Source organism: Oncorhynchus kisutch, linkage group LG6 (assembly GCF_002021735.2).
Source record: "Oncorhynchus kisutch isolate 150728-3 linkage group LG6, Okis_V2, whole genome shotgun sequence".
In the NCBI taxonomy this organism is placed as follows: domain Eukaryota; kingdom Metazoa; phylum Chordata; class Actinopteri; order Salmoniformes; family Salmonidae; genus Oncorhynchus; species Oncorhynchus kisutch.
In genome coordinates, this window is record NC_034179.2 from 84,270,559 (window position 1) to 84,296,455 (window position 25,897).

Here is a 25,897-nt window from a genome sequence, read left to right on the forward strand (position 1 = left end):
TTTGCGAGTCAGAGTCACACGGTATAAAAACAGGAAATTAGAAATGTTCGCCTTGAAGTACCTTGATTTATTATAATTGCTTATAAACAGTTACCTCAAATTATTGGAAACCTTGATAAAGATGAGGAAAACAGACTATAAAATAAATAATACAAATACTGAGCTATAATGTATGCTAAAAAAAAAGAAAATTATATTGTTTCATAAAAATAAAATTGCTCAGAAAAATATGTTAAAGAAATCATTGTTAGAAAATACTTTGTGCACCATCCCCATTCCAACAGTAGAGGATGCCTTGTTATTCTTTACAAAGTGCTTTCCTCACCATCTTAAATAAGCATGCCCCGTTCAAAAAATGTAGAACTAAGAACAGATATAGCCCTTGGTTCAGTCCAGACTTGACTGCCCTTGACCAGCACAAAAACATAATGTGGTGTACTGCAGGCAGTTAAGGAAAGCAAAGGCTAGCTTTTTCAAACAGAAATTTGCATCCTGTAGCAGAAACTCTAAAAAGTTCTGGGACACTGTAAAGTCCATGGAGAATAAGAGCACCTCCTCTCAGCTGCCCACTGCACTGAGGCTAGGAAACACTGTCACCACCGATAGATCTACGATGATCACGAATTTCAATCAGCATTTTGTCTATGGCTGGCCATGCTTTCCACCTGGCTACCCCTACCCAGGTCAACAGCTTTGCACCCACAGCAACTTGCCCAAGCCTCCCCCATTTCTCCTTCTCCCAAATCCAGATTGGTGATGTTCTGAAAGAGCTGCAAAATCTGTACCCCTTCAAATGAGCTAGGCTAGACAATCTGACCCTCTCTTTCTTAAATGATCCGCCGCAATTGTTGCAACCTCTATTAATAGCCTGTTCAACCTCTCTTTCGTATCATCTGAGATCCCTAAAGATTGTATCTCCCCCTCTTCAAAGGGGGAGACACTAGACCCAAACTGTTACAGACCTATATCTATCCTACCTACCTTTCTCAAGTCTTCGAAAGCCAAGTTAACAAACGACCATTTCGAATCCCACCGTACCTTCTCCGCTATGCAATCTGGATTCCGAGCGGGTCATGGGTGCAACTCAGCCACAATCGAGGTCTTAAACAATATAACCGCCATCGATAAAAGGCAGTACTGTGCAGCCGTCTTCATCGACCTGGCCAAGGCTTTTGACTCTGTCAATCACTGCATTCTTATCGGCAGACTCAACAGCCTTGGTTTCTCAAATGACTGTCTCGCCTGGTTCACCAACTACTTCTCAGATAGAGTTCAGTGTCAAATCGGAGGGCCTATTGTCCAGATCTCTGGCTGTCTCTATGGGGGTGCCACAGGGTTCAATCCTCGGGTCGACTCTCTTCTCTGTATACATCAATGATGTCGCTCTTGCTGCTGGTGATTCTCTAATCCCCCTCTACGCAGACGACACCATTCTGTATACTTCTGGCCCTTCTTTGGATACTGTGTTATTAACAAACCTTCAGATGAGCTTCAATGCCATTCAACACTTTTTCCGTGGCCTCAAACTGCCCTTAAATGCAAGTAAAACTAAATGCATGCTCTTCAACTGATCACTGCCCACACCTACCCACCTGTCTAGCATCACTACTCTGGATGGTTCTGACTTAGAATATGTGGACACGTACAAATACCTAGGTGTCTGGTTAGACTGTAAACTCTCCTTCCAGACTCACATTAAACATCTCCAATACAAAATTAAATCTAGAATCGGCTTCCTATTTTGCAACAAAGCATCCTTCACTCATGCTGCCATATAATACCCTCGTAAAACTGACTATCCTACCGATCCTTGACTTCGGCGATGTCATTTACAAAATAGCCTCCAACACTCTACTCAGCAAACTGGATGTAGCCTATCACAATGCCATCTGTTTTGTCACCAAAACCCCATATACTACCCACCACTGCGACCTGTATGCTCTTGTTGGCTGGCCCTCGCTTCATATTGTCACGTTCGTCATATGAAGGAGACCAAGGCGCAGCGTGGTATTCGTACATTGTTATTTATTAAAAGAATGAACACTGAACAAAATAACAAAATAACACAATGTGAAGCTATACAAACGAGTGCTGAAAGGCAACTACACATAGACAAGATCCCACGAAACACAAAGGGGAAATGGCTGCCTAAATATGATCCCCAATCAGAGACAACGATAAACAGCTGTCTCTGATTGAGAACCATATCAGGACAAAATAGAAATACAAAAACCCCTAGACCTACAACAACCTTAGACATACAAAAACCCTAGACAATACAAAAACTAGCGTACCCACCCTAGTCACACCCTGACCTAACCAAAATATAAAGAAAACAGAGATATCTAAGGTCAGGGCGTGACATATATTCATCGCCAAACCCACTGGCTCCATGTCATCTATAAGTCTTTGCTAGGTAAAGCCCCGCCTTATCTCAGCTCACTGGTCACCATAACAGCACCCGCCCGTAGCACGCGCTCCAACAGGTATATTTCACTGGTCATCCCCAGAGTCAACTCCTCCTTTGGCCACCTTTCCTTCCAGTTCTCTATTGCCAATGACTGGAATGAATTGCAAAAATCACTGAAGCTGGAGTCTTATTCCTCCCTCACTAACGTTAAGCACCAACTGTCAGAGCAGCTTACCGATCATTGCACCTGTACACAGCCCATCTGTAAATAGCCCACCCAACTACCTCAACTGCATATTGTTATTTATTTTTGCTCCTTTGCACCCCAGTGTCTCTACTTGCACATCATCTTCTGCACATCTATCCCTCAAGTGTTAATGTAAAATTGTAATTATTTTGCCACTATGGCCTAAATATTGCCTTACCTCCCTAATCTTACTACATTTGCACACACTGTATATATATTTCTACATTGTGTACGTTTGTTTATTCTACGTGTAACTCTGTGTTGTTTGTGTCGCACTGCTTTGCTTTATCTTGGCCAGGCCACAGTTGTAAATGAGAACTTGTTCTCAAAAGGTGAAATGAAAATAAATTGTAAAAATCAAATTCCCCTTGCGAGGATAATGGCACTTAGCCTTTTTCTATAATGTTTTTTGAGATTCTTCCATAAAGAATTTTTCCAGATCCTTGATGTCCTTCGGTCTGCTCTTATGGACTTCCCTCTTCAATTCAAAACACAGGTGTTCAATTGGTTTCTTGTCCAGAGACAGAGATGGCCACTGCAAAATGTTTATTTTGTGGTCAATTAACCATTTCTTTGTAGATTTTGATGTGTACTTGGGGTCGTCGTCTTCTGGAAGATCCACTTGCCGCAAAGTTTCAGCCTGCTGGCAGAGGCAACTAGGTTTTTGGCTTGAATGTTCTGGTACCAGCGGAAGCAAAAACAGCCCCAAAATGTGTGGTAGCCTTAGCCAGCCCTAAGACAGACAGGCCTAACATTATCACAGCAACTTGTTTCCAATAAAATGTGCTTCAAACTGCTTATGTTATTGAACAATTCATATTGAACATGTGTTTTATGAAAGTGGACAGGGAATGGAAAGTAGTCGATATAAGATTATCCGACTTGTGCGAGCTAAACTAAATAGAAAAACATGATGCTCAAGTTTTACTCAAAATAAGATTACTTCCTGTAGTTTAGAATGTGACTATTTTCCATTGACTTCTGTCTGAATCTTCCTTTCGCAAGCGCAATTTACAGGAAGTCATGGAATTGCTAGTTGAGCCTCTTGGCAGACTAGCATCTCTAGTTCAATTTTCTCCGGCGATAAAGTTATACATTTTCTGTGACCAAAATAAATGTCATAAACACAGCTGACAGAATTCCATATTTACATGTCAGACACATTTTGTTACATAATATATTTCAATCTGAACTTTGTGTTCATATTATAATGTGTCTTATGTTACCGGATACAATGGCGTTCTATGAATCCTGAATGCACTATGTAACTAACAATTACAGCAATAACTACACATTCTAGCTATAACAATAACACCAATAATCAATAAACATATCCAATGTTGCTACTTGCAAGTGTCTACCCAGCAGAATAAGGCCATCCCTTGCTTGCTTGAATGCGTCTTCCACCAAAACAAGCCTCCATGCTGAACAGCAACTGTCAGGGTCAAATCATTTTGGTGGAGGATGAGCAGTACTGGCCATGTATATGTGACTGAAATACTATAAGGATAGACTGAATATGACGCTGTTGAATGACAAAGACCTATCCAATTGATTACCAGATAGATACAAAAGCACAGCATTACAAGCCGTGTGCAATACTGTGTTGTGTGACGGGCACACGCTAAATCACTGCATAGGGAGGGATACGCCTACATGCTATGTCTGCTATGTCATAATACTTCAGCCGAATAGGACATGTTATACATTGTTGTAAAGGTCAAAGGCTGTAGAAACCGAATGTGCGTGCATAATGTTCTAAGCAGAATATTTGCACTTTTTTTTTTTTGAAGTTAATTTATTCGTAGCCAAAATGTTAACACAATGACATAGAAACACTGGATTTTCAAGCGGGATTTTTGAAATAATGTTTATTCATTATTAAATCGAGGCCACTAGAGGGCGCTTTTTTGTCATTGTTGTTGTAGTGGGGACAGTAAGTACAGTTCCTTCTGAAAAAGGATACTAAGGACAATGCATTAACATAGTTTTACAATTTTAAATGTTTATGTTTAGCTCACATAATATCATTTCAAATTATGCATTAAGGTGTCTATAATATAATAAACATGGCAAAGACGAGACATAAATGCATTTTTTAGACATAAATAAATGCCTTTCTTTAGCTTACAAAATATTTGTAACAATGGTGGGGAAGTGCCAAGATACACTCTGTTTTGAGCCTATCTAGAGTGTATATATAAATCATTGAATGAAGGTCATTATCAAAGCCTGCAACCCCAATTTTCTCTCTTCTCATCTCCCTGTATTTACCCTTCTCTCCAATCCTCCTCTATCCCTCTCTCCAACTCCAACTGCCCTTTGTGTTAGTGCTATTCAAATGGCCAGGGGTCCCATACAGAGCAGAAGACGGATAGGAATACAGAAGCACTTACTTCCCTCTCTCTGCTGTTAATTTCTCTCTCTGCTGTTAATTTCTCTCTCTGCTGTTAATTTCTCTCTCTGCTGTTAATTTCTCTCTCTGCTGTTCGTTTCTCTCTCTGCTGTTCGTTTCTCTCTCTGCTGTTCGTTTCTCTCTCTGCTGTTCATTTCTCTCTCTGCTGTTCATTTCTCTCTCTGCTGTTCATTTCTCTCTGCTGTTCATTTCTCTCTCTGCTGTTCATTTCTCTCTCTGCTGTTCATTTCTCTCTCTGCTGTTAGTTTTTTCATCTGTTCAGATGGAACACAACCACCCCACTGGGCATACCTTCGTAATTTCAATGTGGAAATGTGTGTAATATTTGGTTAAAACGTTGATCCATGAGATTTCAGCCTTTATTCACCCACTCAAAAAGACAGCCAGAAGTGTGTGGAATTCCCAATGTGTTATCAACCATCTAAAATCACAACAAAACTCCAGTTGAAAAACAATGTTTGATTTTTGGTGTAGTTGTCATCAATCTGTTATCAATGTGGTTTCAAACCATTTAAATAACAACAAAGTTCAAATTGGATATTTTCTATTTATAAAACAACTTAACGTGTTCACACTGTTATCACTGATTTATTTCAGCTTTTATTTCTTTCATCACATTCCCAGTGGATCAGAAGTTTACATACACTCAATTAGTATTTGGTAGATTGCAATTGTTTAACTTGGGTCAAACGTTTCGGGTAGCCTTCCACAAGCTTCCCACATTAAGTTTGTTTAATTTCTGCCCATTCCTCCTGACAGAGCTAGTGTATCTGAGTCAGGTTTGTAGGCCTCCTTGCTCGCACACGCTTTTTCAGTTATTCCCACAATTTTTCTATGGGATTGGGGTCAGGGCTTTGTGATGGACACTCCAATGTCTTGACTTTGTTTTGGAGCTGTGGCTTCTTCCTTGCTGAGCGGCCTTTCAGGTTATGTCAGACTCATTGTACTGTGGATATAGATACTTTTGTACCGGTTTCCTCCAGCATCTTCACAAGGTCCTTTGCTGTTGTTCTGGGATTGATTTGCATTTTTCACACCAAAGTACGTTCATTTCTAGGAGACAGAACGCGTTTCCTTCCTGAGCGGTATGACGGCTGCGTGGTCCCATGGTGTTTATGGTGTATGTAAACAATTGTTGGAAAAATTACTTGTTTACTGCACAAAGTAGTTGTTCTAACCGACTTGCCAAAACTAAAGTTTGTTAACAAGATATTTGTGGAGTGGTTGAAAAACGAGTTTGAATGACTCCAACCTAAGTGTATGTAAACTTCCCACTTCAACTGTACATCACAGATGACTGAAATATAACAAAACGGTTCGACAAAGAAACTCCAGATTTTCGGACTTTAAAAATGGTTTATGTTAATTAAAATATCAATAACATTCCACCCATGAGGCCACTAGAGGGTGCTTTGGTCATTTGGCTGCAGAAAAGACATGAATCCAACATGTTAATTATTAACTCGTAGATTAAATTTGAAATCAACCAAAGCTTGAAACCCTATGCCTATATGTATTATCTAGTTTTAATTAAACCCTGGTTTGAATTCAAACAATAGTTGTTGATGACTTCACAAATGCTATAGGCCTAAATAGTCTCATTGATGATTATGCTTTATGATGTATGGTTACATTTCATTTGCTCTGTTAAACCTACACTTTGGAATGACTTTGATAGCAACAGTAAATCTATTTAGTTATTAAGAGATCTCTCAATAATCATTCTCTTGATAGCACATTGGTGGTAGTCAGTGACAAATATCAAATCTAAGCAGGGTTCTGTTAAATCTCTGGAAAGGAGGCCAAAGGGATAGCTGTAGAAATGTCCAGTAGGTGGTGCTTTCCAGACAATTTTTTTTCTGATAGTGGGTATAACATTGAAGATCTGACCTTGTTTCAAAAGTAGAAATTCAACATATCTTACACAAGGATTGAGTCAAAACGGTTGGCTGGTATTCCCTCACCCTTCTGAGCATTGGCTGTGAATACCCTTACCCGCTATGTACTTATAACTGATTGGTTTGGTTTTGCCCACTATAGTGCTGTCCGGTCAGAACGTGATGTTGAGGCCCATACTGAACACTTGGTAATCAACACAATCACACAGACACAGCGGATACCCTCAAAGTTCTTTATGTGTGGTAATCCAAATTACTTCAAATCTCACTGTTGTGGTTCTATAAGGGAAATATATGCTCACAGGTAAACAGTGTTAGTTAAGGGGTATAACTATGCAATATACACATGTACATGAATAAATGGGAAATGGCATTACACTTACAACATGGGGTCATACCCCAAACAGAAGCCATGGATTACAGGCAACATCTGCACTGAGCTAAAGGGTAGAGCTGCCGCTTTCAAGGAGCGGGACTCTATTCCCGGAAGCTTAAAAGAAATCCCTCTATGCCCTCCGACAAACCATCAAACAGTTAAAGCGTCAATACAGGACTAAGATCGAATCGTACTACACCAGCTCCGACGCTCGCCGGATGTGGCAGGGCTTGCAAACTATTACAGACTACAAAGGGAAGCACAGCAAGCAGAGAGCTTCCCAGTGACAAGACAGCCTATAGAGAGGAGGTCAGAGACCTGACCGTGTGGTGCAAGGACAACAACCTCTCCTTCAACGTGATCAAGACAAAGGAGATGATTGTGGACTACAGGAAAAGGAGGACCGATCACGCCTCCATTCTCATCGACTGGCTGTAGTGGAGCAGGTTGAGAGTTCGTTGGCATCCACATCAACAACAAACTAACATGGTCCAAGCACAACAAGAGAGTCGTGAAGAGGGCACAACAAAACCTATTCCCCCTCAGGAAACTGAAAAGATTTGGCATGGGTCCTCAGATCCTCAAAAGGTTCTACAGCTGCATCATCGAGAGCATCCTGACGGGTTGCATCACTGCCTGGTATGGCAACTGCTCGGCCTCCGACCGCAAGGCACTACAGAGGGTAATGCGTATGGCCCAGTACATCACCCGGGCCAAGCTTCCTGCCATCCAGGACCTCTACACCAGACGGTGTCAGAGGAAGGCCCTAAAAATGGTCAAAGACTCCAGCCACAGTAGTCATACACTATTCTCTTTGCTACCGCAAGGTAAGCGATACTAGCTTCTACCCCCAAGCCATAAGACTCCCGAACACCTAATCAAATGGCTACCCAGACTATTTGTATTGCGCCCCCCCCCCCATTCTACGCTGCTGCTACTCTGTTATTGTCTATGTATAGTCACTTTAATAACTCTACCTACATGTACATATTACCTCAATTACCTTGACTAACCGGTGCCCCCACACATTGACTCTGTACCGGTACCCCCTGTATACTTCCCCCTTTGGATGACGATAACACTCTGACCCGAGTGGGCGGGTGCAGTGTCCAGATGCGCATTCCCAAGTGCTCTGATTGGTTGGAAATGGCAGGGCTTTGATAAGTGAGGAATATTTAAGCTGAGCAGCCAAACTAAAGGGACTAAAGGGAAATTGAAGGGACTGTGAGGGGAAGTTAGGTAGAAGTAGAGAGGAGATGAGCAAGATCGACAATCTGTAGAAACAGGCCATGTAGAAAACTCGGTACCATGACATAATCTTGTAGTTTAAATTTCTATCCTCAAGTCAACCGTTTAAATGAATGGTTTTAACTACCTTTCAATTATATTACTTTACTTTTCTGGATCCTACTAATCAAGCCACAAGGCATCCCATCGAAGAGGCTTTAATAAAACCCATTAGACTACAAGACTTATTCTCTGTCTCCAAATGGGTCCAATAATTGCTAATGGAGTGGATGTGGAGACAGGCCAATAGACATCTCATTCCCTTTTCACAGGAATAATAGCCTAATCTTATCAGGCTCAAAACCCTTGTTTTTTCGTCAATGGTCTAGTAGAAATAATTTCTTTGACAATTCAGGTCTTCAAACTTCAAGACCTCAAATAATTATATAATCTCCCAAGGACTTCATTCTTAATTTTTTTAACCTTAGACTCCGCTCTGCTCTAAAAGCCTACGGAGTACCTGGGATTCCCTTATCACCACACACACCCTGGATGAGACTCTTTTGAATACTCCCAAATCTGTTGGCCTGGTCTCCACTCTCTCCTTCAAACTTAACTAGACCGAAAAAAGTGCACCTGCGGGTACTTCTTCTGGAACAGTTAGCTCCTATAATTTGGAGAACAGGTGAACTGGAAGGTGATGTAGAACAATGTTCTCATAATTATACACCATATTGTTACTTCTGAATAAAACTTGGATGATAATACTGTATCTTCAATGGTTGCACTCTTGATTCAGTATTCATACCCCTTGCTTATTAGATATTTAGTTGTGTTACAGTCTGAATTCAAAATGAATTATATAGATTTTTTCTCTCTCACTCATCTACACACAATACCCCATAATGACAAAGTGAAGATATGTTTTTAGACATTTTTGCAAATGTATTGAAAATGAAATATTGAAATATCAAATGTACAAAAGTATTCACACCCCTGATTCAATCGTTTGTAGAAGTACATTTAGCAGCGATTACAGCTGTGAGTCTTTCAGGGTAACTCGCTGTCCACGCTTGGACTGTGCAATATTTGCCAATTATTATTTTCAATATGTTTCAAGTTCTGTCAAATTTCTTGTTGATCATTGCTAGACAACCATTTTCAGGTCTTGCCATAGATTTTCAAGTAGATTTAGGTCAAAACTGTAACTCGGCCACACAGGAACATTCACTGTCTTCTTGGTAAGGAACTCCAGTGTAGATTTGGCCTTGTCTTTTAAGTTATTGTCCTGCTGAAAGGTGAATTCATCTCCCAGTGTCTGGTGGAAAGCAGAATGAACCAGGTTTTTCTCTAGGATTTTCCCTGTGCTTAGTTCTATTCCATAATTTTTAAAATCCTTGTTACGAATCCCTTTTGGCCCGACAGTCTAGGGGGGATGGTAATGAGACCCGTAACATAACTCATGCAAATTATTATTGTGACAAAGTAAAAGTGTGAACGAAATAACCACGACAAAAGAAATCTACCGTCAAACTCCAGGTTTATTTATAAACACACGGTAATGGGGGGGGGAAGCAGGAAAAGGGGCTGAGCTGGACCCAAGGAAAGAAACAATATACATAAACACCCCTAAGCTAGACTAGCCTACTTTAACAACAGCTAACTAACTAACCAAAAATACAGTGGGTGGTCCGCCCAGTTCTAACTAGTGTATTTAACAAAGTTCACCTACTGGTAGTGTATGCCCATGGGCGACTTGTCTTGGTTTCCCCTTTTCCCACCAGCAATCAAACACAAACACCATAACCAAAACCAATACTCACAGGAGATGACAAAGTGATTTGGAGGTGCTCAAACAAAAGAGAGGTTAAGACACAAAGCGAGAGTGAAACACAGAGACCTACAGACATGGCATTTACAGAAAGATATTGAGCTAGCTCTAGAGCAAACAAATGATGGGGTTTTTAAACCATGGGGAAGGAACTGTGATAGGGTAGGAAATAGGAGGAGGTGTGTCTTCTGATTGATGATTGTTTGTTGACTGATTGGGGAGTGATGATTTTCACCTGTGAGGGGAGAAGGAGAGAAAAGAAACACACACACACAGGATAACTGTATCCGTAACAATCCTGAAACACTCCCCAGTCCTTAACGATTACAAGCATACCCAGAACATGATGCAGCCAACACTATGCTTGAAAATGTCACGCCCTGGCCACAGAGAGGCTTTTTATTCTTTATTTTGGTTAGGCCATTGTGTGACTAGGGTGTGCGTTCTATGTTCTTTTTTCTATGTTTTTGTTCTATGTTTTGTATTTCTGGTTTGGCCTGGTATGGTTCCCAGTCAGAGGCAGCTGTCAATCGTTGTCTCTGATTGAGAACCATACTTAGGCAGCCTGTTTTCCCACTATGGGTTGTGGGTAGTTGTTTTCTGTTTTGTGTGTTTGCACCTTACAGGACTGTTTCGTTCACTCTCTTTGTTGTTTTGTTATTCAGTGTTCAGTTGATTTATTAAATATTAACATGGACACATACCACGCTGCGCATTGGTCCGATCTTGACTACTCTTCCTCAGATGGCGAGGAGAACCGTTACAGAAAATATGTTTTATGGGATTTGCCCCAAACATAACAATTTGTATTCAGGACAAAAAGTGAATTGCTTTGCCAATTTATTTGCAGTATTACTTTAGTGCCTTGTTGCAAACAGGATTCATGTTTTGGATTCTGTACATTCTTTTCACTCAGTCAGGTTAATATTGCAGAGTAACTAAAATGTTGTTGATCCATCCTCAGCTTTCTCCTATCACAGCCATTAAACTCTGTAACTGTTCTGAAGTCACCATTGGCCTCATGGTGAAATCCCTGAGCGGTTTCCTTCCTGTCCGGCAACTGAGTTAGGAAGAACACCTGTATCTTTGTAGTGACTGGGTGTATTGATACACCAGCCAACGTGTAATTATTAACTTCACCATGCTCAAAGGGATATTTAATGTCTGCTTGTTTTAACCCATGAACAATAAGTCCCTTCTTTGCGAGGCATTGGAAAACTTCCCTGGTCTTTGTGGTTGAATATGTGTTTGAAATGCACTGCTCGACTGAGGGACCTTATAGATAAGTGTATGTGTATAAGTGTATGTGTATAAGTGTATGTGTATAAGTGTATGTGTATAAGTGTATGTGTATAAGTGTATGTGTATAAGTGTATGTGTATAAGTGTATGTGTATAAGTGTATGTGTATAAGTGTATGTGTATAAGTGTATGTGTATAAGTGTATGTGTATAAGTGTATGTGTATAAGTGTATGTGTGGGGTACAGAGATGAGGTAGTCATTAAGACTATTATTACAAACAAAATGAGTCCATGCAATTTAGTATGTAACTTGTTAAGCAGCTTCTTACTCCTGAACGTATTTAAGCGTGTCATAACAAATGGGTTGAATACGTATTGACTCCAGACATTTCAGCTTTTCATTTTTTATGAATTTGTTTTAAAAAATTGAAAACATAATTCCACTTTGATAATATGAGATACGATGTGTAGGCCAGTGACAAAACACATATTTTTAATTCAAGCTCTAACACAACTAAATGTGGGATAAAAGAAGGGTGTGAATACTGAGATACTGTACATGTGTTTTTGGGAATGCTCAGTGGTCTCTGGACATACATTAAATACCTTCTTCAAACCTTGATGTATATATGTCGCCTCGTCTGTTTTACTAGGAATTCCTTTTGACATTCAATGAAATTGTTCATGTGCCATAACTGCTGCCAAAAATGCAATAAAAAAAAAGTGGTTTGATCGAAATATTTATTTTCAATGTTCCTGGAAAGTATACTTTTTTAAAACATTGTTATTCTGGAGAAGTCCACAGCTAAGCTGCATGGCTCAGCTACATAAGCTTTAGTGCATCTCCACCATCAAAGACCTTTGTTGGGTAGTAATATTATCTCTCAATGGTTGTATCTTGAACTGCTGTATCAATCCCACCCTACTTGCTCATGTTTTTTTGCTGTGCAAATCATGTGACTGTTATGTCTTGTTTGATTGACACAATATGTTGACAAATGACATTGAAACAATGTTGATTCAACCAGTTGGTGCCCAGTGGGACAGACCTTTTCAAAATGTCATTGTGCTGTGTTGTGGGTGAACACATGGAGGGCAGGACTGAATGGAATGGATGTCTCTTATACACTACAAGTTTCTGGATGAATACTGCCAGAGATGTGGGCAAGTGACTCCTTGCATCAAGGATAGAATCACATTTCCATTAAAAAAGCATCAGTGTGTAGAAAATAGATGGGTTGCTTTTGAAGCCAGTCATGAAGCCAGCAGAAATTGGATACACCTATTTGATTTATATACCCCAAATCGCAAGGCAATCCTTAGTTAACCTCTACAGGATTGGTGTGTGTGTGTCCCCACACCCTCACGGGACGGTTAATCTAACATAGACTAATATGAATAGCATGAGGTTGTAGGTAACATGAACATTTCCCAGGACATTGACATATCTGATATGGGGAGAAAGCTTTAATTATTGTTAATCTAACTGCACTGTCCAATTTACAGTAGCTATTACAGTAAAATAATACCATGCTATTGTTTGAGGAGAGTGGACAGTTATGAACTTGAAAATGTATTAATAAACCGATTAGGCACATTTGGGTTGTCTTGATACAACATTTTGAACAGAAATGCAATGGTTCATTGGATCAATCTAAAACTTTGCAGGTACACTGCTGCCATCTAGTGGTAAAAATCTAAATTGCTCCTAGGCTGGAATAATACATTGTGGCCTTTCTCTTGCATTTCAAAAATGATGGTACAAAAGAAATACAAAAAAAATCATTGTTTTTTTCTTTGTATAATCTTTTACCAAATCTATGTGTTATATTATCCTACATTCATTTCACATTTCCACAAACTTCAAAGTTTTTCCTTTCAAATGGTATCAAGAATATGTATCTCCTTGTTTCAGGTCCTGAGCTACAGGCAGTTAGATTTGGTTATGTCATTTTAGGTGAAAATTTAAAATAAAAAAAAGTTGGATCCTTAAGAGGTTTTAAAACATTAACAAAGCAGTTTGTTCATTTACAGCTGGCTCCAGATTGCTCCTTTAAGGTTGAACATTCAAGGTGACTGCTTATTTCTAAACTTCACGGAAGGAGGTAGGATAATTAACTGTAAGCTCAAATGATTACCCCAGTCAGGAGTTGACTGAAGCGAGTGGCTCTCTCTGCTGCTCTGTCTTTTGTTGCTATGCTAACTGGTTTTCTTTTGTTGTTCTTTCTCAGGATTCCCCACAGGTGCCTTGGAGACTGGTGGAGAATATGGAACCGTTGCGTCTCACCCAAAATCCTCTCAGGCACAGCCAATTGAAGTGCATGCAGGAGGAGACAGCATCACGTTCCTCTGAGCTAGACTGCTACTCAGGGACAGAAAACAAAGAGAAATTAAATGACTTTATCACCAAGAGATTCAGCTGGAATGTAGAGGGACTGTACCGTTTTGTTTACCTTGCCTTGTCTTTATGTTACCTACCAGACCTGTAAAGAAATTAACAAAACATTTAAAGATTTTTTGTGGAAAGAATTTATACAAATAAATCTGTTCTGTCTAGTAAATGGTCTGAAGGTGGTTTTGAATGTTTGCAAATTGTTTTATCTGATACTTAATACTTTTAATTATGGGTGCTCTACAGTTCCTTTTGAAATGTAATTGTCTACCAATGATCTAATATCTACCAATCAAATTTTTTTCCATGAAGTTCCATGAAGAAGCTATTTTATCTTTGAACTTTTCTCCTCACATAGTACTACTGTGAAACAACTAAAATATTACCATTAAAACAAATCTGTATTATTCCCTAATGTTACTTGACAGCCTTTTTATACTGAAACCAATTACAATTATTAGTGGAGGCAAAAAGGTGACAGGACCACACAGCCACACATCTGACCCCTTGCAGCCCAACTGTTACTTATAATCGTTATCACAGACAGACCAGAGACTTTATTAGGCAGAACATCCTGGTGATGATGTCTGTGATAAAGAGAAAACATGAGAAAATATGTGAGAATTATAAATAGATGGACAGTAGGAGGGCTCAGAGACCCAGAGAGGGGCTAAGAGAGAAGATTATGCAGGTCCTGTGGGCGAAGATCAGATAAAAGCAACAGAAGAGTCAGAGAGGGGGGTGGGAAGGGGGAGAGAGAATGGAGAGAGAGAGGAGATATAGACTCAGAGAGAAAGAGAGGAAACGAGTGTCACAATGAGTGTCTCAGTGACTGGACTATGGTAATGAGAGAAGAGACGGTGCTCTTCTGCCTGCAGAATTGAGTTTGACAGACCCATGCTGGCACAGCTGCAGACAAGAGAGGCTGATTTGGGTATCGGATGGGTAAGACCTTCACACCTCATCCTGCATTCTGTATCATTCCACAAAGTGACATTCATATGAAGAACCATGCCCGATTGATGGTGTAAGGTAAGTGTGATTAACTCAGGAATAATCATGTTGGCACTAGGCATGCAATTGCTTAATAAAATATTCAAAACATTGTTTCAATTATTTTAATTCGCTATGCCACAATTAGGTTCTAATTTACTGTCATCTCATCAATCAAAATGGGGGAGGGGGTTACTAAGCTAACATATGGAATTGTTTTAAGATGTTCATACTATGGATCATTTAGCTATTTGATTTAGAATTGTTGAAAGTATATATAAAATATATATAAAAAAATGATTTGATAAAATATTGAATTTGGCCTTTACTACTATAGCTCATAGAAACGCATTGAATAACACATTCAAAAATAAAATAAAAGAGAGTAAAAAAAATAAATCATAAGAAATACGGTTTTGAAGTGTCTGTCCTATATCTAGGAGATTTTTTTGGACACATATTTAACCCCTTATTTTTGTTGGCACAAAACTACCTCCATACTTCCATGAATTTGTATGGGTTACCTTCAGAAGAGTCTACCCTTTCACAGTGGCGTCATATTAGTTTGTAGCCCAAACGGTTCAGAAGCTACAGACGGTTTCGTGAGAAGACCCATTTTAGGGATGTCTCCTGGTCTGACAAACAGCACTGTAGCTCTGCCACTTTCCACTGCAGATGCGGAAGGACAACATAGGCAGATATGTTGGATTGAGACATGCAAAATAACAGATCTCTCTAAATGTAATGATTTTTATGTGGATTATTTTTTTTTTTTTTTTATTTTTTTTTTTTTCATATGTATTTTAGCTACTATAGCTCTTCTCAAGTTTGTGAGGGGAGGAGATGTGTTTGCAGTTGTTATAGCATGGTTGCATCTGCAGTTAGGTTTGATAGGGAGCACTTGTGTACTGTGATTCAAACAGGAGCACAACGCAGTAAAGAGAATCAAGGGGAAACGTAATGTATTCACTTCAGATGACATGACGACTAATGGCTCGTCTTAGGTCATTGTCACTGCCCTGCCTCTACTAACATGAAGCATGTGGTCTTATAATCAGGGAGGTTCTTTGTCAGTTTTACTTTTACTCTCTCAAGTTGAAATGTTCAGCTTTATATTCACCTTGGTTCCTCCGTGGATATACCTTCATTGGCAAGGAAGCGTCTAAAAGAAGGGGGAGGGGAGTGACAGAGAGGGTGTAAAAAACTGCAGCAGAAAGAAAGAGGGATAAAGGAGTACAGTGAGAAACAGCTATCCAGCAAGTTTACAAAGCTACTGATTATTCCCATGCCCACCTGGAGATTTCATTTCTGTATTGTGCCCGGTGTAATTTTACCCCAGCAGACGGAAGGAAAGGTAAGGAAGGATGCAATTTGTAATTTGCTGTTTGAAAAGAGCTGGCTCATGAGTGTGAAACATCATTATCCTCTGTCAGGCTAGCATGGATGTAGTGGATTGGGCAGCTATACTAGCAGACTGTAGAAGAAATGAATGAAGACTTGAGTGCTGGCCATGTTCAGTGATGAGATCAGTAATTTTCTCATTCAAGTGTTGACTACGGGCACAGAGCAATAACCCTGCATCAATTTTCTGTTCTGAGCTGCTCAGAAGTACCCTGTAAGCAATCTGTTTTTCACTCTCTTTCTTTAACCTGTTGAGACCCAAGCATATATCAAAATAAAAAATTATAAATGCAAATGATTCCCCTTCAGAAATACTTTTAATAGGCCTCTGATTATGAAAAAAACATTTTTTTTAAATTTCAAGTTTGTAGAACATTTTTCTGGAAACATTGGGCTTCAATGGTATGTGTATTAACACAATTGTGAAATAAATGAAAATTACATCAAAATGGATCACAAGCATGTACACGTGATGGAAAATATCATGTCATGTATACACATTTGAAATTAAGTCATATTTTGTCTGAAATAGCCAAATTGATTCACGTGAACAATCCACATTTTTGTATTTTTCCACCAAAAGCATATATTTTTTAAATAATAAACTATTTTGTGTGTTTTCTATGTATGGAGAACATCTAACTTACTTTTAGTCATATTTGGTTGTCCTTTCTAGCATTGGGCCAGTAACCTAAAGGTTGCTGGATCGAATCCCTGAAGTGACAAGGTAAAAATCTGTTGTTCTGCCCCTGAACAAGGCGTAACCCACTGTTCCTAGGCCATCATTGTAAATAAGAATTTGTTCTTAAATGACTTGCCTCGTTAAATAAAGGTTAAATAAAATAAAAAATGTACATTTATTTGGAGAGATAACCTTCTATCTTACTTCTTTACCATACATGGTCGTCATTGTAGGAATGTGACCTTATAAACCACCTGATTTTTAAAGAGATATATTTTTGTTATTTTGATGTATAGAGGTGGCATCAAAGTTACTCGTAAAGTATTTGGTTGTCCATATTTACAATAAATGGAAAGGAAACAATGTCTCTAACTGGTCTGTCAATTCATTAATGTGGCCCGTTGCTCCCTGCAAGAGACTAAGATGTGCAGGAAAAGACTAACATTTACTCAAGGACTAAGCTTACACAAAGCAAGGACTGAAAACAACCTCCACAAACCAGTCTGTTGGCCTGTGACTATTCAGCAAAAACAGCTGTCACTAAAATCAGACCCCAAAAATCATCCTTGGTTATCAGGTTAACCCATTCAATTGTTGGGAGCATACAGTATTTAGAGTGTGAGACTTTCTGTCTTTCTTTTTTATCAGCCAAACCATGAAACTAGTACTCAGTTCTGTGATGATGAGTAATCATCACCCATTCGCATGGCTATCTGCTCCCAGGGTGCCCCATGGGTCTTGTCATGTGTCATTTCTGTCACAACAAATACAGAAGCTCTTAGAGGACCTTGGAAAAAGGGATATGTATGCCTGGAGAGTGCAGAGTGACACTAAGGCAAAGATTTGAGGGCAGGCTTGAAGTTATCGGGTTCGATGTGTGTGCGTGCATGCCTGGTGTGTGTAACTATGCATACATAGTGCATTAAAATAAAATAAAATGTTATTTGTCACATACACATAGTTAACAGATGTTAATGTGAGTGTAGCGAAATGCTTGTGCTTCTAGTTCCAACAGTGCAGTAATATCTAACAAGTAATCTAACAATTCCCCAACAACTACCTAATACACACAAATCTAAAAGGGGTGAATGAGAATATGTACATGTAAGTATATGGATGAGCGATGGTGGAGCAGCATAGACAAGGTGTAATAGATGGTATAAAATACAGTATATACATGTGTGTCGTGTCTTTACTATCATTAAATGAAGACTTCTAGTTTTTATCAAAGATTCTCTATAATTAGTTTTACGCGATTAAACTGATTAATCATGTAACTGTAATTAACTAGGAAGTCGGGGCACCAAGGAAAATATTTAGATTACAAAGTTATAATTTCCTAATATAACATTTCAGATATTATATATCGGATCAATTAGTCTTCGAATTAATGAATTATTTACTTTACCTCACGTTAGTCTCATTCCAACCATCGTAAAGTGTTGGTTATTTGCACGAACCCAGTCTTCAACATGAGTCATACATACATCAATTGTCTTAAATCATTTATTTACTAACTAAGTAATTCACAGAAATGCTTAAACAAAACAACAAAGTAAATATGGTTACAAGAAATGATAGGAGAATGTGCCCCTAGTGGGCTAAACTGGCATGGTGGCTTGTTAGACAAAAGGGGAGTGGGGGTCGACTGAGAAGACAACGCACAGTTGATAATTATAACAATTGAAATGATAATCCTTTGCACATGAACGCTCACTCATTTGGGAACAACTGCAATCAATATATATATTTACGCTAGGTGTGTCGTCGGGATCTCTGCTGAAAAGTTAGTTTCTGTTGAAGAGTTTCCGTCCTCTCTCTCTTTCTCTCTGTCGTGGGTAGTTCAGAGTGACATTCATTCATGTTGTTGTAGAATGGATGTCTTGGCGGTTGTCGTTCTTCGCGTTCAATGATACCAAATTCCTAGCTGCAGACTAGTAATTAATATCAAAGACTTGTTCTAATTCTGTCGGTATCGATAGTCTAAGAGTTTAACCACGTGGTATGGTTAAAAGATTCAGCAATCGTCTCAACCTTTGTCCTCTCGTGATTGAGAGAAAACATGGTCTGTAACCTTTGTCCTCTCGTAATGGAGAAAAACATTTCTCAAAGCTGGGGTTTTATTCAGGAGTTGCAGAAAAGGGCCTGTCCCAGGATGCCCTAACTGGGCACATGGGCGGTCCTCTGATTTAGTTCAACTCAAAAGGGAATTGGAGTTTCCTTCATTAAACAGTCCAAATTCACATTTCACAATTTTACAAACAGTATCATCCTCACTCATTCATCTTATACAACAATGAGATGGAAACCTCATATCTGAGGCTATTATATAAACAGCGTTAAGGTAATGTGGCCGCACCGTCTCCCATGAGATTTACCAAAATGTAACAAACGGACCAGTTCGTGGCTGGATTCTTCACCGATCTTTTATACCTTCTCCGGAACATAAATGTTGTTCAGACCTCAAGTTCTGTGAGGTGGAAGAAATTCCTTTGTTCTCTCTGAAACTTCACTCTGTCTCTATACCGTGTGGCCATGAGGCAGGATCTTCTTGGAATTTACGACCTCTCTGACCACAGCAGCCTAGTTGAAGGAGGCAGGGGGAGGCAGGGAGAGGGGGATGGGGCTTGCTGTACCCAAAGAGGGAAACGTCATGACGTGATTTGCACGCCCAATTTTTCAGTTTTTGATTTGTTAAAAAAGTTTGAAATATCCAATAAATGTCGTTCCACTCCACTTGTTGTTGATTCTTCACAAAGTTTTATATCTTTATGTTTGAAGCCTGAAATGTGGCAAAAGGTCGCAAAGTTCAAGGGGCCCGAATACTTTCGCAATGCACTCTATTATCCTAAAAGCAGGCAAAGAAGGTGTTTAGTTTGTCTGGAAGCGAGACGTGGCGGGCTTTCTTTTTGTAGTCCGTGATTTCCTGTAGACCCTGCCACAAACGTCTCGTGTCTGAGCCGATGAATTGCTGTCCCTGTACTGCCATTTCACTTGCGAATGCCGCCATCCATCCACAATTTCTGGTTAGGGTAGGTTTTATTTTTTATTTTATTTTTACTTTTACTTTTTTATTTTTATTTTTTACTTTTCTCCACAATTTCTATCTTGTCTTGTTACTATCTTGTCTCATCGCTGCAACTCCCATACGGGCTTGGGAGAGACGAAGGTCAAAAGCCATGCGTCCTCCAAAACACAACCCAACCAAGCTGCACTGCTTCTTAACACAGCGCGCATCCAACCCAGAAGCCAGCCGTACCAATGTGACAGAGGAAACACCGTGCACCTGGCGACCTGGTTAGTGTGCACTGCACCCGGCCCGCCACAGGAGTCACTAGTGCGCGATGAGACAAGGATATCCCTGCCAAACCTTCCCTAACCCGGACGACGCTATGCCAATTGTGCGTCCCCCCACGGACCTCCCGGTCGCGGCCGGCTGCGACAGAGCCTGGACGCGAACCCAGAGTCTCTGGTGGGCACAGCTAGCACTGAGATGCCGTGCCCTAGACCACTGCGTCACCCGGGAAGCCGAGGTTTGGGTAGGGTTTAATAGTCACAGTGGGGACAACATCTCCAATGTACTTCTTTATAAATGCACTCACCGAGTCAGCGTATAGGTCGATGTTGTTCTCTGAGGCTGACCGGAACGTATTTTAGTCCGTGTGATCAAAATAATCTTGAAGCGTGGCTACCAATTGGTCGGACCAGCGTTGAATGGTTCTCATCACTGGTTCATCCTGTTTGAGTTTCTGCCTATAAGACGGTAGGAGCAAGATGGCATCGTGGTCAGATTTGCCGAAGGGGGGGTGGGGGAGGGCTTTGAATGCATCGCGGAAGTTAGAGTAGCAGTGATCGAGGATTTTGCCCATGCACGTAGCGCAATCAATATGCTGGTAGAATTTAGGTAGCCTTGTTCTCAAATTTGCTTTGTTAAAATCCTCAGCTACAATAAATGCAGCCTCAGGATATATGGTTTCCAGTTTGCAGTGGAGTTCCTTGAAGGCTGTCTTGGTGTCTGCTTGAGGGGGAATGTACACAGCTGTGACTATAACTGACAATAATTATTTTGGAAGGTAAAATGGCAGGCATTTGATTGTAAGGAATTATAGGTCCGGTGAGCAGAAGGACTTGAGTTCCTGGATGTTGATGAATACACCATGAGTCGTTAATCATGAAGCATAAACCCCCGCCCTTCCTCTTCCCAGAGAGGTGTATTCAGACCCCTCTCAGACCCCTCAACTTTTCCTATATTTTGTTAAGTTACATCCTTATCCTAAAATTATAATTTTTCCTCATCAATCTACACACAATACCCCATAATGACACAGTGAAAACAGGTTTATAGATTTTTTTGCAAAAAAAACAAACCTAAATACCATTTACAGAAGTATTCGGACCCTCTGCTATGAGACTCAAAATGTAGCTCAGTTGCATCCTGTTTCCATTGATCATCTATGAGATGTTTCTACAACTTGATTGAAGTTCACCTGTGGTAAAGTCAATTGATTGGACATTATTTGGAAAGGCACAGACCTGTCTATATAAGGTCCTACAGTTGACAGTGCATGTCAGAGCAAGAACCAAGCCACTAGGTCGAAGGAATTGTCCGTAGAGCTCCGAGACAGGATTGTGTCGAGGCACAGATCTGGGGAAGCGTACCAACAACAAAAAACGCCTGCCGCATTGAAGGTCCCCAAGAAGACAGCGGCCTCCATCCAGTTTGGAACCACCAAGACTTTTCCTAGAGCTGGCCACCTGGACAAATTGAGCAATCGGGAGAGAAGGGCTTCTCTAGCCAGAGACCGGACTTGAACCTGATCAGACATCTCTGGAGAGACCTGAAAATAACTGTGCAGCGATGTTCCCCATCCAACGTGACAGAGCCTTAGAGCATCTGCAGAAAATAATGAAAGAAACTCCCCAAATACAGGTGTGCCAAGCTTGTAGTGTCATACCTAAGAAGACTTGAGGCTGTAATCGCTGCCAAAGGTGCTTCAACAATGTACTGAGTAAAGGGTCTGAATTCTTATGTAAATATATTGTTTTTTTTAAATAATAAATTAGCAAAAAAATCTAAACCTGTTATTGCTTTGTCATTTTGGGGTATTGTGTGTAGATTGATGAGGGGGAAAAGTGTAATCAAAAGTCAAGGGGTCTGAGTACTCTCTGAAAGCACTGTAAGTGTTTGGATATGGTTCCTGAAAGGGCACAGAGGCAAAGAAGCACCAGGCAAGTTTCCATTAGTGTCTCATTACAGACTTTTCAGTGCAATCAGGGTCTGTTCTAATGCGAAGTTAAAATCCTCAAGAGTCCTACACAGACCACCTGTGACACATAATCACTCAATGTGCCTCAAAGGGAATGCTTGTAATCACACAGGTGCACTTGAGATATCTAGGAGTTTTGTTAAATTAAATTAGTACTAAGTTGTAGTCATGCAGAAAATGAATTTCCCTTTGGAGAGACATTTCATTTTGACAATTCAACATAAAAATAAATTAACTGATCAATGGCCTTATGTAAGTCTGACTCTCAGATTCTCAAATTGTCTCAAGTCACGCCAGTACTCATCCCTGTCCTATTACAACTGATTACACAATCTGGTCTCAGAGCATTTAGTATAATTCTGCACGTAAATCCATGACACTCCATTTAGTATATATTTAGTTTCGTATGGTATCATTCATTTGTTGATGTCCATCACCCATTTCGTATATGTTACGAATTACAATTCTTATTATGTCACAAATTTGCAAAAGGGACTATGTTACAAATGTGCAAAATATACAATATGTTATGAATTTGCTAAAAGTATGTTATCTTATGAATTCTAGCTAGGTGGCTAACGTTAGCTAGGTTAGGGGTAGGGTTAAGTTTAGGAGTTAGGTTAAAGGGTTAAGGTTAGGGATAGGGTTAGCTAAAAGGGCTATGGTTAGGGGCATGGTTAGCTAACATGCTAAGTAGTTGCAAAGTAGCTAAAAAGTAGTAAGTTACTAATTAGCTAAAATGCTCAAGTTGTCCGTGATGAGATTCAAACTCGGAACCTTTGGGTTGCTAGACATTTGCGTTATACATGCACCCATCCATCCCAACTCAAGCAATCATCTGTCTTATGTACCCATACCAAACGTAACATATGATACAAATTTGTGTGCCCTGGATTTACATGTACTATGTTACATCTAGTCTATGAGACCAGGCTGGATTACATAGATCTAATACTCAAGTACTGTTTGCTTACAAACATTTGAACCAGTCTTCAACTTAATATCGATCATTCTTTGCAGATGGTATTGAAGCTGAATACTCCTTGCTCCTCTATGACGTCATGGCTACAGTCTCTGCCCCCTCCTCTCCCTCTGTCCTCCATCACCTCCCAGAGCTCAACTTCTCCTCCTGCCCCTGTCCATCCATCCAGACCCTGAATGCCACCACACTGCCACCCCTCATAAACCCTCCCTCCTTTGGATTGTCCTGTTTCACCATGACCCTGGGTGGCCTCTCCAACCTAAGCGCCCTGGGCATCCTGGCCAAGTCCTATGTACGCTTCAGACATCGGGCCAAAGCTCCGTTCCTGTTGTTAGTGGGGGCTCTACTGCTAACCGACCTGGCTGGTAATTTGATCCCTGGTGCCTTTGCCCTCCATCTGCACCTGGGTCAGAGTCGGAGGCACAGGGTGGCTGCAGGAATGCGTGACACCACCGAGCCTGCCGGGATGTTCTGCCAACTGTTCGGTGCCAGCTTGGTGTTCTTCGGCCTGTGCCCTCTATTACTGGGCAGTGCCATGGCCGTGGAGCGCTGTATGGGCATTACCCAGCCCCTCCTCCACTCTGCCCTGATCACGGTGGCCCACATGCGTCTGGCTGTCCTCCTGCTGTCCTCCCTAGCCCTGCTGCTGGCCGGGCTCCCCCTGGTGGACGTGGGTAGTTACACAACCCAGTTCCCTGGTACCTGGTGCTTTCTGACAGTCCACGGGCCGCTCTCCACGGCCGACGCCAGCCTGGCCCTCACCTTCTCCGGCCTGGGGCTCACGGCGCTCAGCCTCTCCCTGATTTGTAACACCCTGAGTGGGCTGGCTCTGCTGCAGGCCAGGCTCAGCTCCCAGGGCATCAGGACAAACACTACAGCAGCACCAGGACGATATGGAAGAACCTCCTCCTCTCCCCTACGCTCGCTGGATGTAGAGATGATGGCCCAGTTGACAGTGATCACGATGGTGTCCTGTGTGTGCTGGAGCCCCTTTCTAGTGAGTAGCTAGAGCCTCCACTGACATTTGACCTTGTTTATACTGTAGATGGTTTAACATTGGTAGGCTGCATATTGTAGACAAGGCTTTTGCTTGTTTAAACACAGACACATAAGTGTTTCTAAAATTAATAGTAGGATACAACATATTCACCTCATTTATTCAGGCCTGTCTCATATACAGTGTGCCTTTCAATGACCCACATTGGCTTTTATGTCTCTAACATAGTGGCTTTTCTGTCCACCATCACCAGATCTCCATCTCTCTGCTGGTGGGTCAGTTCTGCCGCGGCGGGCGAGGCTCCAGCCACACAGTACGTCAGTCAGAGAAGCTGGTTCTGTTGGGCCTCCGCATGGCCACCTGGAACCAGATCCTGGACCCCTGGGTCTACATCCTGCTCAGACGGGCTGTGCTGCGCAGGGTCTTCCGCGTCCTCCAGCCAGACTCCAGGTCCACCCTGACACAGAGCAGCTCCTGCACTACAGCCTCACGCAGACAGGGGATTGGACTACACTGACCCATGAATGTGTGTAAAGATATTCCCATTTGTGGATACACTCTCTGTGATGAACTGAGTGAAGAGAGAGCTTAAAAACACCAAGTGAAACAGGTTTGAGATACTGCACATTGATGCATAGGCCTACAGTACAAGAATGTGGACACTCATAGCAGAAGGGCAGTTGGCAGTCATGAGTTCGTCAACTCATAAACACATTAGAGATGTTTCACTTAGTTTAGTGACCTGTAAACACCTGCAAGCTTATCAGTCTCTAATTTGTACTACTGTATTTGTGTTGAAATGCTTCTAAACAGTGAAGAAGAGGCGAAGCGACAGGGTTTACTCCGCCCAAAATCTTTCCATGAAAATAAGACCACGAAGTGAGGAATTTTTGAATGGTCAATGCCAGTGTCAAATATGGTCAACAAAAAAAATTAATTGCTAATTTGCTACATGAGGCTTATTTGATCAATATACGTTTTGTAATGGTTAGGTTGTTACACGTGGTATTTCGGCAACTTTGGAAAAACAATATCTTTATATCAGTTATGCCTGTTGTTCACACGCTTTTTCTGCCCTCTAATTGGCTAGAATGGTTCCACCTGATCTCGCCTCCCGCACCTGCTTTCCATCTTTGAGGACATGTATTTCCATTGTGAGATCGACCACTTGACTATCTTGTCAATATAATAGATCATCTTTGTTGTAACCCACCAGACTGTTGTAATGTTTATGTTTACTTTAAATTGCGGCATGGAATTGCTTCATTGTGATTCAAAATAAACAGCTGCTCCTTCACAAAGTTTAATTTCAACATTTGTAGAACGAATTAGGCTACTGTAGAGGTCAAAACTATTTGACTCATAAGGAAAGTATAGCCTACCTGAGAGCCTCTGTATGACAAAGTAGAGAATAGATCAGGGCTTTTTGCATCACACACATATATCGTTTCAGTAGGATATCTGTATACAGTACACAGTTTTGTCTGAATTTGATTTAATAGTCTCAATATGTAGCAACACTTGCAATCATTGGTCA

General features: G+C 40.7%; 1 protein-coding gene and 1 long non-coding RNA gene across 2 annotated transcripts; both read left to right on the top strand.

Moving 5' to 3' along the window:
• Positions 1-13,617: 13,617 nt before the first annotated feature.
• On the top strand, positions 13,618-14,207 carry LOC116374308 (uncharacterized). The gene is made up of 2 exons (XR_004210159.1): positions 13,618-13,751; positions 13,878-14,207. It is a non-coding gene; the product is annotated as an uncharacterized LOC116374308 (long non-coding RNA).
• A 592-nt stretch (positions 14,208-14,799) lies between these two features.
• LOC109893583 (prostaglandin E2 receptor EP1 subtype-like) lies at positions 14,800-25,575 on the top strand. Its single transcript, XM_020486853.2, has 3 exons — positions 14,800-15,070; positions 23,402-24,360; positions 24,614-25,575. Exons 2-3 carry the CDS (start codon positions 23,443-23,445, stop codon positions 24,875-24,877), a joined length of 1,182 nt encoding a protein of 393 aa, XP_020342442.2. The 5' UTR covers positions 14,800-15,070; positions 23,402-23,442; the 3' UTR covers positions 24,878-25,575.
• Positions 25,576-25,897: the final 322 nt, after the last annotated feature.